Source organism: Zootoca vivipara, chromosome 3, assembly GCF_963506605.1.
Source record: "Zootoca vivipara chromosome 3, rZooViv1.1, whole genome shotgun sequence".
In the NCBI taxonomy this organism is placed as follows: Eukaryota; Metazoa; Chordata; class Lepidosauria; order Squamata; family Lacertidae; genus Zootoca; species Zootoca vivipara.
Genome location: NC_083278.1, coordinates 13,233 through 31,196, shown reverse-complemented (window position 1 = coordinate 31,196; position 17,964 = coordinate 13,233). Strand labels below are relative to the sequence as shown.

The window sequence follows — 17,964 nt, the reverse complement described above, 5'->3', positions numbered from 1 at the left end:
GATCAAGATGTTTGAAAGTTCAAACAACACATGAAACAATTAAGCCAGGTAGAAAATATGGAATATACTGTATTGGCCAATAAAAATAAATTTCCTTCATTTTCAGATGCAAAACTTACTCTGTGGAGAAATTCTATTTTAACAATTGGGGGTGGGGGTATGGAAAATCTGGATGGGAGATGTTGTGATCACTAGGCCTGCACTATTTTGCTTTCCTTGAATAAAGGGTTAACTTCCCCAGCACTGGTGGTGTTTTTATTGCTGACCTACTCCTGACTCCAGCTCCTGCCAACTTACGAGAACTGAAGATCCCCACCTTCCCCCTGCCCTCTAAGCCCCACCCCCCCCAGCAGCCTACAGCTCCATCACCTTGCATCTCATGACTTTGCTGTCTTCATTTCTCTCCATATTCTGGGTGACCAGGGAGAAGGGAGCTGGTTGCAGCAGGAGGGGGAGACTCCCCGGATGAGGCAGGCTGCAGCATCTCTGTCTTCTGCCCCCTTCCTCTCCTGTCTAAACTGTTCTCCACAGCAGTTTCTTCCTGCTCATAAAACCCTGTTACCTCTTCAGCTTTCAACACCTCCTCCTCCCAGTCAGCTCCCTCTTCTCCCACTGACCACTCATCCCACCACCAGTCCCCTGGCTCGGAGCCTTCTCCCTCGGGGGGTCTCCCAGCTGCTGCCTCCCTTCACAGCTACCCACTTTGAGCTTTTTTTAAAAAAAAAAATCAAGTGGTGCATAAATGTTATAAAATAAATAGATAAGGTTGGACTCCATTTTGCAGTCTCTTGTCACATCTCTCCCGGCACTGTGATGTTGTGCACTCATGATGTCACATCTTGGGCGCAAGTTGGTGCTTCTGCTTCGGGCATAGAGATCAAGTGACAAAACTGGTTTCTTGTATTCACACATTAACAAATCCTTCAAATATCTCAAAGCATCATATTCCCAGTTAAATGTCCAACCGTGAGCAACAACTATACAAGCTGCAAAAATAGTTTTTTATACAAGCAACTTATCTGTGAAGCCCCCTCATTCGGAGCGAGTGGGCTCTTCAAATCCATGGTTTGCACTCCCTTACCAATTCCTGTCAGTGGGGAATCCAGGTCTCCCCACATCTGAAACAGTGTCCTCAGGTGTAGCCTTAAAGGGCAGACACAAACATGCACTCTAATATGAGGAAGTAGCAATCTTCACATATTACATTCAACAAATGTACAATCTGTGTATGCAAGTAGCTAAGTTGTGTTGTTGTTGTTGTTGTTTAGTCGTTTAGTCGTGTCCGACTCTTCGTGACCCCATGGACCATAGCATGCCAGGCACTCCTGTCTTCCACTGCCTCCCACAGTTTGGTCAGACTCATGTTGGTAGCTTCGAGAACGCTGTCCAACCAACTTGTCCTCTGTCGTCCCCTTCTCCTTGTGCCCTCAATCTTTCCCAGCATCAGGGTCTTTTCCAGGGAGTCTTCTCTTCTCATGCTAAGTTGTACACTCATACAATTATTCACAGTTATTCACTTTAAGAAGGCTGATTTCAAAAAGCTTAAGGGACTACTGGGTGAGGTCCTATGGTCAGAAACACTCAATAAGAAGGTCCAAATGCTGAAATTTCTACTAAAGTATTCCTCACTGGACTCTTAACAAATATATTCCTCCATGGGCCCACTAGAATTTCTGGGTACCAGTACCTGCTCTGATACCGTGGTAACCGCCTGGCAACAGCATGTGCTTAAAATGGTTGTAATCTGCCCTGGGACCTTATGGATCAAGAGCAACTATAAATAAAAGACATCATCATCAGCTAAACCACAATGTTGCACAAGCCAAGAGGAAGTGTATAACGCAAGTTTGTCTATGGAGCAAACAGTTCAAGAGATTGGGCCCACAGAAGAGGTCCATGCTGCAAAGTGCAGAAAATTGCATGCGCACGCACACACACACACCAAAATATTTGTGCAGTATTTCCCCAAGAACATCTCCCTATGTTGCCGGCACCGGTATATTAATTAACTAAATTAGCTACACACACATGCCAAATGCAGAATATTTGTAAAGAAGGAGTTCAGGAGATTCTGAGAGTGACTATCTGAAAGATTTCTCACTAGTTCAATATTTACGCAAGAGGGTTTCTTAATGCTTTTCTAAACCTGAACATTGGACCTTCTGAGAATTCAAAAGAGGTTGAAGCTCCTGAACGATGTTTTCATTTCAGGAAGAAAAGACCCCTGCTCAAGTAAGTAGAAAGGGCGCTGTACTCTAAACCACTGAGTCTCTTGGGCTTGCTGATTGGAAGGTGGGGGGTCGAATCCCTACAACTGGGTGAGCTCCTGTTGCTCTGTCCCAGCTCCTGCCAACTTAGCAGCTCAAAAGCATGCCAGTGCAAGTAGATAAATAGGTACCGCTGCAGAGGGAAGATAAACAGCATTTCTGTGCACTCTGGCACTCGTCACAGTCCTCCGTGTGCCAGTAGCGGCTTAGCCATGCTGACCACATGACCCAGAAAACTGTCTGTGGACAAACGCCAGCTCCCCCGGCCTGAAAGCGAGATGAGCGCCGCAACCCCATAGTCGCCTTTGACTGGATCTAACCACCCAGGGGTCCTTTACCGTACCTTTAAAGGGAAAGCTAAATCATCAAGCGTAGATTGCAATAATGTCGGGGGGGGGGAGTGAAGGCATTCCATTGAATGAAATGATTCACTAGAGACAGTTCCTAGTATGATAAATTTGCTGCTCATTTCAGGCGGCAGACATTGTCCTGACCCAACTATGTTGTGACTTTCACAGTAATCGCTTCAGAAATTTGCTTACTGAAAAGAAATGGATTGGACTGCACAGATTCCAACATTGTTCCTGCTCGTCCTTACGATTATATTCATTTTGAAATGGGGCAGTTTCTGGAATAGGAGCTCCAAAAATCTCCCACCAGGACCTACACCTTTACCACTTGTTGGGAATCTCCACATGATGGATCTGAAGAGACCCTACAGAACAATGTTAAAGGTAACGTTTTCTGTTCTTTCTGTGGATGTTTTTAGGCCAGGTAGATGTCAGTGTTCCATCTCATATATGCAAAAATGACAAAACTCTGTCAAGTATCGCTTACTCCTTTTTTTCTTCCTTTTTGTGTGTGATTGCTGTTATGGTTTAGGCTGATAGCTGATCTGTGCAGTGGAGGGACTGGGTCACTGGAGGAGGGAAATAGGAATGCCATAACCAGCCTGGGACGCGGGTGGCACTGTGGTCTAAACCACAGAGCTTAGGGCTTGCCGATCAGAAGGTTGGCAGTTCGAATCCCCGCGACAGGGTGAGCTCCCATTGCTCGGTCCCTGCTCCTGCCAACCTAGCAGTTCGAAAGCGCATCAAAGTGCAAGTAGATAAATAGGTACCACTCTGGCAGGAAGGTAGGTGGTGTTTCCGTGCGCTGCTCTGGTTCGCCAGTAGAGGCTTAGTCATGCTGGCCACATGACCCGGAAAAACTGTCTGTGGACAAACGCTGGCTCCCTCGGCCAGTAAAGCGGGCTTTCAGACTCAGTTCATCGGACCTGCCCACCTGTCCCTATATTTACGGCTTTTTCTTGACCTTGCTATGCCGTCGTGTGTCGCTTGTCATTGGAACAGGGGCATGGCAGGAATTTTCCCCACTTGGCTGATTGGCTGGTGCCATTGGTGTTTCACCTGCCACGTAGCAAATCATCACAACTTCTAAGGTTGCGGATAGGCTCTGGTTCTTGTTGATAGGGGTGGCAAGATTCCTAGCCATCCCCATGCATGGGTATTCCTTTAAGAAGGAATCCAGGACTCACGGTTGGTCTTCCCCGTGTGGAGTTGTGCCCTGAGCCTGAGTTCAGGGCTCATCTGGGTGGAGGCATGGCAGACACCTCTGCCTGCCTGTGCCCCAGGTGTTTACCCAAGGCTGACTTACGGTTGCTGCCCAGAGTCAGCGCTGCCTGCAGGGCTGCAGGTAGCTAGACAAACCAGAGCCTATGGAACCACTCACTTGATTTGTAATCAATAAAGTTGTGGCCTAAATTCTGCCAAAAACCAAACCAAAATTTGAGTCCTGTCTGAATTTATGTCTAGGCCTGGTTAAAAGGTCTCCACACGCAATTATGTTCTTATTGAAAATGTTCATCTCTTCACAACACCCACATTTTCCAGGATTCTTTGGGCAGGTGAATTTTTTTTGCATTAGATTAAATCTAGATTAAGTCTCCAGGGTAATTTTAGCTAAAGGCAATATTGGAAAGCACTGGCTCTCCACGGGTGAAACAGAGGAGCCTAATTATGAGCAGCCAGAACTGATAGTTCACTTGGTTGAGCATGAGACTTTTAATCAAAGGGTCGTGGGTTTGATCCCACGTTGGGCAAAAAGATTCCTGCATTTCAGGGGGTTGGACTAGATGATCCTTGTGGTCCCTTCCAACTCTACAATTCTATGATTCTAACTTTCGTTTTGTTGAGGAAGGAAAATTCATATCAGTTTTCAACTTTATCTGCTCACAGTTTCCTCCAAATAAAATAAAAGACCTGCAGAAATTGCCACCCTACTGCACTTTCTTCGTAACAGTTTGATTTTGAGATTATGTATGTTTTGTATGTATGTTTAGTTACCCTTTGCTTAGTCTTGGGGGATTTATCTGATGTTTCTCTCTTTTGGTCATTGAACTCCAGTTGTCCAAAGAACATGGCCCCATCTTCCACATCCAAATGGGATTCCAGAAAATAGTGGTGCTGACGGGGTATGAGACAGTCAAGGAGGCTCTGGTGAATCAGGCGGACGCATTTGCAGAGAGACCCATCATCCCAATTTTTGAGGATTTTTCAAGGGGTTTTGGTGAGGCCTTTCCTTCTCTTTGTGAAATTTAGTTATCATAGCAATATAGAATCTGTGCCAAAAAAAATCATAGAACTGATTATTATAGCTTTGAGGACAGCCTGCCAATTTTTCAATCGGCCAGTGTAGCTGCAGCCATTTGAGGGATAATGTCAAATGTCTTCGTCACTGCCAGCAAAAGAGAAGTGTGGGGGGAATAGGAGAATCTGGTCATAATATAATCTGAAGAGAACCCCCTGTCCAATCATGTTCTGAGGGTACAACCCATAGGGATATTGCTGAAGTTCTGGAGAGTGTGTGTCTTATCAGAGACCGGATGAGGGACCAGCTGAGAGCGATGGTCAGTTCCACAGAAGAAGGGTCCAAGAAGCCAAAGCATATTGTCATGGCCATGGTAACTTGAAACTTGATCTCTTCTCTTCAGGTGTTATTTTTTCACATGGTGAAAACTGGAAAGTGATGCGGCGGTTTGCACTAAGCACATTACGGGACTATGGCATGGGGAAGAGGTCCATAGAGGACAGAATTGTGGAAGAATGCAGTGTCCTGATTAAGAAATTTGAATCTTACCAAGGTGGGTTACAGAATATTGTGTTATATACATATTGCTAACTCTCAGAACTATAGTAACCAGGATTCCTGGTGAAGAAGTAACCAATCTGCAGTGTTCAGGTCAGTGTGAGATAATGCTGGCCTCTGTCCCTCTTTCCTTCCCTCCCTCCTCAGGTGCCCTCTCGCACCTCTGCCTCCCAAAGGCTTGCACAGCTGTTTGTTGCAGCAGCCCTGGCTACAAGCTCCCCAGGTGAACGGTGCCTTTGGGGCTGGCCAGGGGGTGCTGGTTGCCAGGAGCTGAGGTGGTTCAGCCAGTCCACCAGCCCTTGATGTTGGAAATGGACAGACAAGTGGGAGGCTGGGCAGGCAGGCACCACACTGACCTTTCTTGTGCTTGCTGTGTGCAAGGCCATGTCTGGGAGCTGAGTGTACAGTGCCAAAGGGGAGCCTTTGCGCCATGCAGGCCTGGTGGCACCCACTGCTGCCACTGCTGCCTCCCAAGGCAAGTAAGGTGCTGGCTTCACGATCACCTTTGTCCAGTTTCCCAACCTTGTGCCTACAGATGTTTTGAGACTACAGTTCCCATCATCCCTGACCACTGGTCCTGCTAGCTAGGGATCATGGGAGTTGTAGGCCAAAAACATCTGGAGGCACAAGGTTGGGAAACACTGGCCTAGAGGACTCCCAAGTGGAACCACAGGAAGAATGTAGCTGGACAAGGGAGTCATGGACTCAAAAAGGTTGCAGATCTCTGGTTAGGTACATTATGGTGCCAGTGTGGTGTAGTGGTTAAGAGCGGTAGACTCATAATCTGGGGAACCGGGTTCGTGTCTCCGCTCCTCCACATGCAGCTCCTTGTTGACCTTGGGCTAGCTAGTCACACTTCTTTGAAGTCTCTCAGCCCCACTCACCTCACAGAGTTTTTGTTGTGGGGGAGGAAGGGAAAGGAGAATGTTAGCCACTTTGAGACTCCTTAAAGGTAAAGGTAAAGGGACCCCTGACCATTAGGTCCAGTCGTGACCAACTCTGGGGTTGCGGCGCTCATCTCACATTATTGGCCGAAGGAGCCGGCATACAGCTTCCAGTAGTAATAAAATGGGATATCAAATCCAAACTCTTCTGCACTATATATTTCAATAGTTTCTAAGATAAATGTACTCTCTACTGTACATAGGTAGGCTGACACTGGGAACTTAAGGTAGTGAAGAGCAATTATACTTGTTATTTTATCTGAACATTGTTTAATATTTACGTATAGGACAACCATTTGAAACCACCACAATTATGAATGCTGCTGTTGCCAATATCATGGCGTCTATCCTACTAAACAAGCGATTTGAATACGAAGATTCCACATTTAGAAAACTTCTGGAGCTGTTCAATGAAAATATCCAGCTTTTTGGAAGCTCCTCTATCATGGTAATCTAAGTTTGTCAAATGGAAAAGAAATACTGTAGTTGGTTGTATTCACAGAAAACTCAATGTGTGTGCAATTCCATATTGTTTGGGATTCACTGCAAAAAACATTTTGAGAAATATGAGACACTTTCAGAACATTTTTTAAAAACAATCTTCCCCCCATTTATTATTTTCATTCATATAATTGGGTATTCTGCTTAATACATAATAGCTAGATAACTTAAACCATGATTGACTTTTTGTATATTGATGACCCTGGCAACTACTGGTCTAAGTATACAGCGTTGACCTCTGTCTAGGGCAGGCATCCCCAAACTTTGGCCCTCCAGATGTTTTGGACTACAATTCCCATCTTCCCCGACCACTGGTCCTGTTAGCTTGGGATCATGGGAGTTGTAGGCCAAAACATCTGCAGGGCCGCACTTTGGGGATGCCTGATCTAGGGGCTTGTCCACATCTCAACAAACTGCTAATCCACAAGTACAACGGGGCTTGATAACTACAACAGCACGTAGGAAAATGGCCCTCCAGCCAGCTCTATTGCAGCCTTGGCCTCTAAGGGATATTTACTCAACGTTACTCCAACCCGAATACATTATTGTTCTGTGTCATTGTGTATTCCTCTGTGGAAGATGAGCAAACATATTTGGGGTACCACCTGAGAATTGAGCACTGGGCTTTTCTCTTTGTCGTATTTTATTCTTACAGCTGTATAACATATTTCCTGCTCTTGGCTCACTTTTGGGCGCTCGTAAGACTATCCTTCACAACAGGGATGAGATATATGCCTTCGTAAAAGCCACCTTCATACAACACCTCAGAGATCTGGATGAAAACGACCAAAGGAGCTTTATTGATTCATTTCTTCTGAGACAGCAAGAGGTAATGGAGTCTTTTAAACCCACCAAGAATAAAACTTGATATTTTGAAAAGTTGAAATTTTCACATTTTAAAAATACATTTCCATGTGAGCTGGTGTCTAATATACTCTGCACATTTATTTTTTATTTTTGCTCTATAAAGCTTTGGCTAATATCTGGAGTCTGTGACCTGATTGCTTGCAAGGCTGTATGCAGTTGGAGGCCTGCTTCTCTCAAAAGAAAAGGAAAAAACAACCTGTGAGATACAGTAGCTCAGTTGGTTGTAAAACGTTGCTGCGTACGCCAAGGTTGCAGATTCAATCCCTGTTAGTGACAGCTGCAGTCCTACATTGAGATGGTTGGAATAGATGATCCTCAGGGTCCCTTCCAACTCTATGATTCCTTGATTCCATGACTAGTCCAGCATGTCATGTTTCCCTCCCCACACCCCCGGTATTTCTTTTATACTACGCTCCTTTCTTCTGCCTGTGACATGCTTTCATGGATAAAAGAGATTTTAGTGTGCTGGGCGTGTATTATTTTTCTACTCTTTCCATTCCAGTGAGTTCCCTCCCAGCCCTTGGTTGGCTACTTGGATATCTGCGCATGGAATTTGCTCATTCACCTGGTTATAGCCAGTTCTTTCTTTTTACACCCCAGGAGAAGGACAAGCCAAACGGATGTTTCCACAATGAGAACCTAAAAGCCGTTGTGGGTAACTTATTTGCTGCTGGCATGGAGACCACTTCTACCACGCTGCGCTGGGGACTGTTACTAATGATAAAATATCCTGAAATTCAGAGTGAGTTCTTGTCATTGGGTTGGCTCCCATTACTCTAGCTAGCATACAGTATCTTGATTCCAGTTGTACATAACTCTCTGGGGAGCTGGGGAGCTGGGCGGTGAGCCCCACAAATTTCAATGAGGGGGGAGGCCCCCCTCAATATTCCACAACTGGTGGCCTTGTTGGGCCTAGTTTCACTGTGTGACATCACACATGTCAGTCCCCCCCCCCAATGTTGGGTGTAACGGAGCACACATGTTTCTGACTTTTGCTTCCGGCATAACTATATGCAAATTGTGAATTTCTACTAAAATTCTCAGGTGAATAGCATCTTCCACAACTTTGCAATATGTTGTGAGATTGTGCTCATAGATCAGGCAGTCCCATTGCATAATTAGCTGTCAGTTACTCCAGGTAATCTGAAGATATGAGTTGATGGCAAACATATGCTTTTGAGTTTGCCATGGGGGGGGGGACATATAAAACCACCAATGAGTTTATTTTAACAAAAAAATATCCCCCTCCGCTGCCCCCAGATAAGGTCCAAGAAGAAATTGCAAAGGTTCTTGGATCTTCTCAACCAAGGATTGAGCACCGAACGAAAATGCCATATGTAGATGCAGTGATCCATGAGATCCAGAGATTTGCTGACATTGCCCCAACCAACCTGCCCCATGCAACCACTGTGGATGTTACCCTTAAAGGCTACTTCATTCCAAAGGTAATCACTTTTATTAAACTGCATTGTTTGTTCAGCTGACTGCGATTGATTTCTTCATTAATTAGGACATTACACTTTAGGCCAGTGATGGGCAACCTTTTGAGCTTGGTGTGTCAAAATTCGCCAAAAAACTGAGCATAACTCGGGTGGTGTGTCACTTTGAGAGAAAAACCATAATTTCACGATATTTAGGAATATCCTAGGAATATTTAGAATAAAAAGCAAAAAGGGGAGGGAAATATTTTTTAAAATTTTTTTTAAAAGGGGGACTCTGGACTCAGGCCTTCCTCCAACAGGTCTGCTGCTGGGGAGGTGGGCTCGGGTTGGGCCTGTGTCTCCTCGTGGCCCTCTTCAGCCTACCTCTCCCCTCACTCGGCTATGCTTGCGCGGCAGCGGGGCAACTTTTCTCTCTTCCTGGAATGGTGGCAAGGTGGCGGTTTTGGTAGCAGCGTGGTCGGGGTCGGGGTTTTTTTCCCTCCTCCAAGGGCCCCCTCCTCTTCCTTGAGTCGGGGGCGACGGGGACAGCAACGGAGCGAGCGGACCCCTGTTCCCCTTTGCCTTGTTTTTCCTTCTTTTTTCCTTCCTTTCTGCGGTGGCAGTGGCGGCAGCAGCAGGGCCAGGGCTTCCTTTTTCCTCCTCTGGCCTTTGGAGTGCCTTGAGGCCGGCCGTCAGGTTTGCGGGGTGGGGGTGGGGTCTAGCAGCTTCCCGGTTGCTGCACTGGTGGCCCCCAGTGTCTGGGCGGGGGCGGGGCGGGGGCTTGGGAGCCTGTCCTTCAGCTCCTGCAGCACTGGTCACTTTCAGGAGCTCCGTGACTCTGTGCCGACCGCCACCTTGCCTCGCCGGAAGTCCACAAGGCGACTTCCGGTCTGGCGCCATTGGAAATAGGCGAGGGAATCCTCGGGCTCCGAGGTTCCCAGCGCCCCAGGGGGGGGGGAGAGCCGCTTGAGCGAAGCGGCCCCCCGGAGAACCCCCGAATTGTGCTTTTCGGGGACGTGGACACCCAGCAGAGCTCCTTAGAGTCCCGCTCACTGCCCGGCAAGCCCCTTTTTGGGGGGCGACGTGAGCAGGCTGAGCGAAACGGAGCCTTGGGTTTATTCGCTCACTCTGAGGCGCAAAGCTCCGAGCCAGTGACAATGTGCGCCAGATGCCTCCAAAGAATTGATTTGGACTTGTGAGTAAATATTTTTAATTAATTTGGGAAAGAATTTGGACTTGGGAGGGGAATTCTAAAGATAACAGAGGTCGTTTCCCCCGCCCCACCGAGATACCAACATGCAATTACTGAGCCTGCAGCCATCATGCTGGAACGGGACTCTGAATTTATCTAAAAATTAAGTTGGACCCCTTCCCTGTGGTAGCAGAGCCAAGGGGAGGTGATTTATTTTCTTTGTGTGGATTCCTGCAAAAATTGGAACTGTCCATTAATGAGCTCTCCGGTAACCGGGTGACGGGAAACTGGAGGCTCCGACTAGCCACCATTAGGACTCGTCTCTGGCACAACAGCCTATGCGCCATATTGTAACTTGAGAAGACAATGGATACAGACAGTCAAAATAACTTAACGAGATGGGTGAGAACGGGATACAAAGTGTATGGGAAAAAGTTCAAGAAGTGCTGACGGGAGTAAAAGAATCCAAAAGACTTACAAAGTTATGGATTGAAACACAACATCAACTTCTCCCCACAGACAATTTTGAGACACAGGTTGAGATTATAGAAGACAAAAACATTAAAGTTTTAAAAGAGGAAGACCAAGAGGAGCATCAGATTTTGATTGAAGTGCAAGCTGTGAGAGAGGTTGCACAGGACATACGTTATAACCAAGGAGCTCCAATGTGCATGGAAGACCAGGAATCACTTCCCCCAGTGAGAGGAGAGCAGGTTCTTGGCAAAAAATAACCAAGCTGTGACAATGAACAAAGAGGTGGCCTGGATTCGGACCTCCTTAGTGAGAGAAGGGAGGCAAGAACCAGGCAAAGGACATGCTAAAGGGGGGGGGGACAAGAAAAAGGAAAAACTGGAGTGAGGCTGGCAGAAGGGCTGTTGGAGAGGGGGGGTGGGCTGGAGTGGTCGAGAGACGGAATGGGTTGATAGCTATTGTAATTAAAGGACGGATTAAATGGTTTGAAACTGGACTGTATATAGGAGCTGGTCGGGATATCCAGGGAAATGTCATCCGGGAGAAGGAGGGGGGATTTAGAAATTAAACTAGCTTAGAAGTGAGGTATTAGAATTGTCAGAATGGATAAGGTAGAATATTTTTAGTGAAAATTAATAGGCCAAAGGGAGTAATTAGAGGAAATAATTTGTCTATTATTTGGATTAAAGGATTTTATTCAAGTAATTATTTTAAGATTTAAATTGATAGTTTTGGAATTGTATAATTATGAAAATTGCTAAGATGGGATATAACTAGACTCGGGAAGGGAGGAACGGGGAAGTCGAAGTTATGACAGAGTTATTAATATAAGATTGGATTGTTGTTTTTTTGTTTTTTGTTTTTGATTCTATCTCTTTTTTTCTTTTTTCTTCTGGAATTTTTTCCAGTTTTTTGCTCTATTTTCCTTTTTCTTTTTTCTTTTTTTCCTTTTTCTTTTTCTATATGGTATTATGATGTGATGTGATGAAGTGAATGTAATTTCAAGTTGAAAAATCTCAATAAATTTTTTTTTTTTAAAGGGACTTCTGGTCTGCCGCCATCAGCCACCGGCGGGGTTTGTCTCGGTCTCCGAGACACCCACCGCTACCGAGGGGGGGGGAGTTGCGTGGGCGCCGCGACCTCCCGGAGAATCCTCAGATTGTGCGTTCTGAGGGCCTGGATACCCAGCGGGCTCCAAAAAGCCATGGAAACTGCCCGGAGAGCCCCCGTCGGAGCCTCCGAGAGCAGGCTGTACATGGCGGAGCCTTGGGACCATTGCTACCTCGGTAGTGGAAAGCTCCGAGCCGGAGACAGAGGAGCGGCAGATACCTTCTAATTAAGATTCGGACTGTGAGTAAGACAATACATTGTTTTTTAAAAAAGAAGAATTTGGACTTGGGAGGGGAATAAAAAACGGAGATCGTTCCCCCCCCCTACCCGGAAGGCTGTGCCACAACTAACTTGCCTGCAGCCGATCGAAGAGAAGGGGTGCGGATCCCCCTGGAAAATGGAACTTGTATCCCCCCTTAGAAGGCAGAACTAAGGGGGGGACATATGTTTTAGACTGCATTGGCAAATTTACTATTGGGATAAAGAACCCCCCCAAAAAAAAACCGGGGGCAGGAACCTAAAGCCATGACCAGCTGACAATATAAGGATTTATAAAGAGTAATCGTTGTGATTTTGTGATAACTTTTGGATTATATTTAAGTTGACTGACGGAATAAAGTGGAGAATTGGAAAATTTGGATTAAGAATTTGAATTATAAATGACAAACATGGTTGGAAACAAACAAAGGAACTAGCTTGGGCATTACAGCACCATCTCTGGCGGATCAAGTTACAATTCCCACGGGAACATAGAAGGACAAAGAAGGCTGCCAGCCAAAACAACCCTCTTAAAAATGGAGGAGGTCGAGTTGCAGTATATTCTAGACTTTATTAAAGAAATGACAGAGGAAATACGTTATGGCAAAGGAAATATTCAGACTTTAAAAGAAGACCAACAACAGACATACCCAATGGAAACTGTAGAATTGGAAGAAGAAGAAATCATTGAACAACAGACAGAAAATAAGGAGCAACGGACTGTGAAATCAATGCAACCTGTGAGAGAGGAAGCATTGACCACCTGCGTGACTTTGGATGCCAAGGAACAAGATGGACTCTGGGACCTGGTCCGCCCAGTGAGAGAGGGTGGCCAGATCTCAGAAGGAAACAAACAAGCTGAGGAGGGAGGAAAGAGTCTGGCCCTTGCCCCCCCCCCAGTGAGAGTGAGGGGACGCAGGCCAGACAGAAGACTGGAAATAGGGGAAAGTGGAAATAAAGATGAGGGTGGGAGGCTGGTGGAAGAATTAAAACAACGGAAGGGGAAGAAGGAGGAATGGGGTGGTTTAGAATGGCTAAGAGTGGGTGTGGGGTGAAGAAGGAATATAAAGTAGATGAATGGATGGATTAAAAGGTTTGAAATCGGATAGTATGAAGACGCTGGCCGGGGAAAAGGGGAAACTGCTACCTGGGGAGGGAGGGGGTGGGATTTGAGGTTTGGCTAAAAGATTGGATAGAATCTGAATCAGGAAAAGATATATCTTTTTAGGGGAAAATTATAGGCTAAAGGAAATTATTAGAAATAGTTAAAAGCAATATAGTTTACAATTTAATAGAAATCATTGTGTGGGGTATAAAAAAGAAGTTGTGAACTTTGATATGGAATTGACCCGGGAGGGGAGGGACGGGGAAGTCGGGGACAAGATATTGTTAAAGATACTATCTTTTTTCCTTTTTCCTTTTTTTCTTTTTGTGCTTTTTCTTATGTTTTTCTTAATTTTTCTTTTCTAATTTTTTTAAGCTTTTGTAGCTTTGTGCTGTATTTTTTATTGTAAAAAACCTCAATAAATATAATTTTTTTTAAAAAAGGAAGTCCACAAGGCGCCCAGAAATGCATCGCCTGTGGCATTCCACCACCAGCCAGAAGTGAGATCTTGGCATGCGGCCTCGTGTCACTGAAAATGGCTATCCGTGTCAGTGCTGACATGCGTGTCATAGGTTCGCCATCACTGCATTAGGCTAACCCTGCCAACCTAGCAGTTCAAAAGCACGTCAAAGTGCAAGTAGATAAATAGGTACTGCTACAGCGGGAAGGTAAACGGTGTTTCCATGTGCTGCTCTGGTTCGCCAGAAGCGGCTTAGTCATGCTGGCCAAATGACCTGGAAGCTATACGCCGGCTCCCTCGGCCAATAAAGCAAGATGAGCGCCACAACCCCAGAGTCGGTCACGACTAGACCTAATGGTCAGGGGTTCCTTTCCCTTTACCTAGGAGGAGGCCCCACTGACCTCCTTGTAAAGTAGGGAGCCATTGCCCCTCTGGGGGCCCCAGTCGGTGCCCCAGTTTCCTAGTCTGGGCCTACTTGCTTCTGCCTTCCTTGCTGCATACAGGTCTTTATTGAGTCTTCCCAGAAAAGTTGGGCAAGAGGCTCAGTCAACAATTCTCTCAGCCCAATGATGACTGTTTAAGGAGCTAATGGTATATAATCTCTGGATTATATTCCGGATCATTTCTTGCTTTTTTAAAGGAAAAAATACATTGAGGACTATACCATAACAATTTGCTTGATGGGCCATATCCATTTTTTAAATAACTCTTGCTTTTCCTTTTCAGGGGACTCATATCTTGCCACTACTGACCTCCGTGCTGCATGATGAATCTCAGTGGGAAAAACCATACCAATTTTATCCTGAGCACTTTCTTGACTCGGAAGGAAAGTTCATAAAGAGAGATGCATTCCTGCCTTTCTCTGCAGGTAACGTATTTTGTGTCTATTTATACATATCCAATGAACAGGCCATCCTAAGTATATTAACATAAAATAAAACTTGGACAGAGGACCCAGTCCCAAACTTTGGAGTCCTTATATCTGTCATTTAGAACTGCAATAAGATACACAACAATATTCGTTTTCAGTAGGGCAACTTCTGGACCACTGGCCAAATGGGACTCTTCAAGGCTCTCTAACCCCCCTCAGAACTTCCCCCAGGCTGTGGCTTTCAGTGGACCTGCTCTGTGTTCCCCTTGTGTGTTTTTGCCTGGCTGGAATGTGCCATTGATCTAGGATAATGGCACCTGCTTGCTGTGGTGGAGAATGCATACAGGCTGTTTAGAGGATTAGGGTACAGAAAACAGGCTGAAAAACATCCACTCACCTTGGTTTTCAGCCCTGTAGAATGCTTCTTGCTGGTAGTTCATCTTTTGCATTCCTCAGATGAAAATCTGGACATTTTTCACACCCACCCAACTCACCCTCCTAGAGTAATGCCACCCCTACACCAATGGGACTCAGCACACATACCCTTCACTGTCCTGAGAAAACCCCTTAGCCCCAATTTGATTTTATTCTTTTAGTAGATTTACGAAAGGAAGAACACACACTTTTAGAAAGAGACAAGATTAGACATGGATGCACAAACATTTTTTAAAAAATAAATCCGGACTCCTTGTGCTCTGTTCCGCTCCCCATTTCGTCCCACTCAGGGCTGCTCTGCCTGCTGCCTCCCCCTCTGAGCCACTGCATCATTACGCTAGGCCTCGACAGCCACATCCTCTCCTCCAGCAGCTGCTGTGGAGGGGCAAGTGCTGGCTCATCCTTCTCCCCAAGCTCAGGAGCAGAGCCCCTGGCAAAATAGGGAAATGGGACATTCTGGCATCAAATCAGAAGCCAGGACGGCTTTCGTAATTGTGGGGATACCAGTGGAGAAGTGGGACACTTGGAGAGCATGCATTTGTTCAAGATGAGTATTCATTCTTGTTGCATTTTAGAATGGTATCATTATGAAATTTTAAACAGTAAGTGGTTTGATGCATTCCATTATAGATAAACCAATAAAATGTTATTAAGTAAGCAATAAAGCCAGTTTCAATCCTGCTTGGGCTTCCTTACAGGTCGGAGAGCATGTTTAGGTGAGACTCTTGCCAAAATGGAGCTCTTCCTCTTCTTTACAAGCCTCCTGCAGAGATTCACATTCCGGCTCCCTCCTGGAACATCTCAAGATGACCTGGACCTTACTCCTGCTGTTGGGTTCACAACACCACCCATGCCGCACCAACTCTGTGCTCTGCCACGTTCATAATGAAGGGAGGGGTCTGCCAATTGTATTATCGAGCTAAATCTGATCATATAGTTGCATTGTATAATTCTGATTGTGTAGCTTAGCCCCCCCCCCATATCCCTGGGATGTCTTGCTTAAAATGCTTTCTTCTTTGCCTCTCTCTGTGTGCCAAAGTGTAATGTAAGTGAGAAAGCTTCCTATCAAGGCCGAATAAGCTGACCTTGTCTGGAACACAGAAAGGTTTATCAGCGGATGAGCTTGACGCTGGAAGCTGCTATGCTTGACGCATAGTCTTACTCAAGGCTGAGTGAGGATGCTACCGGGGCAGCATGAGTCAGCATGTGTTTATGCACAGGACCGGACACGGATCTTCCTTATATGTACTTGTGACCCCCTTTGTGTTTATGAGAAGGACAAGATACGGATTTTCCTAATATGGATTTGTAACCTGTCACCCCCTTGCGTGCGCACATTTACAGAGGAGGGGGAAAGGAACCCAAGAAGTGTATAAGAAGCTTTGCAAATTTGTGTTTCTTTACTCTTGTCGTGAAACATGGATCACTGAGAGTCCCTTAAATTTAAGGATTAAATTCTTTCTCTGAATTCAACCGCCGGTGTCATTATTGACTGTCTCTGTCCTGCCTGGGCGCAACTAAAGGACCCTTGGAAGCTAATAAGGCTACAATAAGACGCAAAGTTCATGGCTTGGTAAGCCTCCCTGTGTGATCAATGCAAACCTTTTTTAAACACCCTTATTAACTGTGAGGGACAGGGGATATCGCGAAGTCCCTCCCCTCCTGAGTTCAAGCCCGTCCCCGAGCAAAGGGGAAAGCAGGGAGAGTTCCGATTCCAGTGGGGAAGCAGGAAGTCGTGTCCGAGGCTCAGGCAAGGTAGAGGAGCCAGGGTCCCAGGTGGGACAGGAAGGGGCAAGTAAGGGGGGAAGACCCATCCCCCCAACTCCAGAATTACGCAGGAAGAGGAGGGGCAAGAGGATGGGTCTGCCAAAGCTTTTGTGTTGGAGAAAGACGCGCCAAAAGCCATTAGGAGGTTCTGAAACCGACTGACAACATCGCTCCGTGTAAATAGCAATGACTTGAGCACTGTAAATACGCAGCACCAATAAAAGAATAAAATGCAGAGCTGCGTAGCGTCGTTACTCTGAAGTAGTCCACTCCGGCCACTGTGACAGCAACCTCCTAATCATTTTTGGGCTACTTTGGAGTTGCCGGGATGAGCGTGTCAGAGGCGGAGAAGTGGCGGCAGATCGCTGAGCAAGCCCAGCTAGAACTGCAACAGCTGTCGCTGCAGGCGCAGGGAGAATTGAAGGCAGCTAAAGAGGAGACTAAGAAGGTCCAGGACGACCGGCTACAACTTGCGGAACAGGTGAGAGAGCTCCAGGAAAAAGAGCAGCATTTAAGGGCGGTGGCGGTAGACCTCCAAAACAAGCTGGATGCAGAGAAAAACAAGGCGGGAGGGGCACCCCAAGTCCAAGTGCTGCCAGGAAGGAGAGCCGGGACCCTAGTAAGCAAGTTCAATGGAGACCCGAAGGAGTTTCAGGGCTTTGAGACTGAGATTGTGTATGCTCTTGAGCTGCACCACGATGAGTTCCCTGATGATGAGCACAGAGTAGCGTTTATTGTGGAGCACCTTACAGGGGCGGCCAGGGAGTGGCTAAGACCGTTAATTGCAACAAGGAATCCTTGCATGAAGAATGTCAAACTATTTCTAGAAGGTTTGAAAACGATGTATTCGTCCGATAGTCATATGGACCAGACTAAGGAGGAACTTCATAATTTACGCCAAGGAAATATGACAGTTCGCGCGTATTGGGCGAAATTCACCATGCTGGTGCACAGATTGGGGTGGGATCTGGGGTCTGCCCCAATGCAAGCGGCGTTTTACTTGGGGTTGCATGAGGAGGTGAAGGATGAGCTCTCGAGAGGTCCAAAGCCCAGTAATATGGATCAACTGAGCAAAGCGGCTCTGGCGGTGGGGGTGAGGCAGGAATCCAGATGGAGCGACAAGCAAGCAACGCGCGCAAAGCGGGCTT

General features: G+C 46.2%; 1 protein-coding gene across 1 annotated transcript; it reads left to right on the top strand.

The window, feature by feature from the left end:
* Positions 1 to 2,605: 2,605 nt before the first annotated feature.
* On the top strand, positions 2,606 to 16,693 carry LOC132591864 (cytochrome P450 2K6-like). Its single transcript, XM_060272296.1, has 9 exons — positions 2,606 to 3,001; positions 4,673 to 4,835; positions 5,260 to 5,409; positions 6,646 to 6,806; positions 7,515 to 7,688; positions 8,327 to 8,468; positions 8,987 to 9,171; positions 14,470 to 14,611; positions 15,748 to 16,693. Exons 1-9 carry the CDS (start codon positions 2,819 to 2,821, stop codon positions 15,933 to 15,935), a joined length of 1,488 nt encoding a protein of 495 aa, XP_060128279.1. The 5' UTR covers positions 2,606 to 2,818; the 3' UTR covers positions 15,936 to 16,693.
* Positions 16,694 to 17,964: the final 1,271 nt, after the last annotated feature.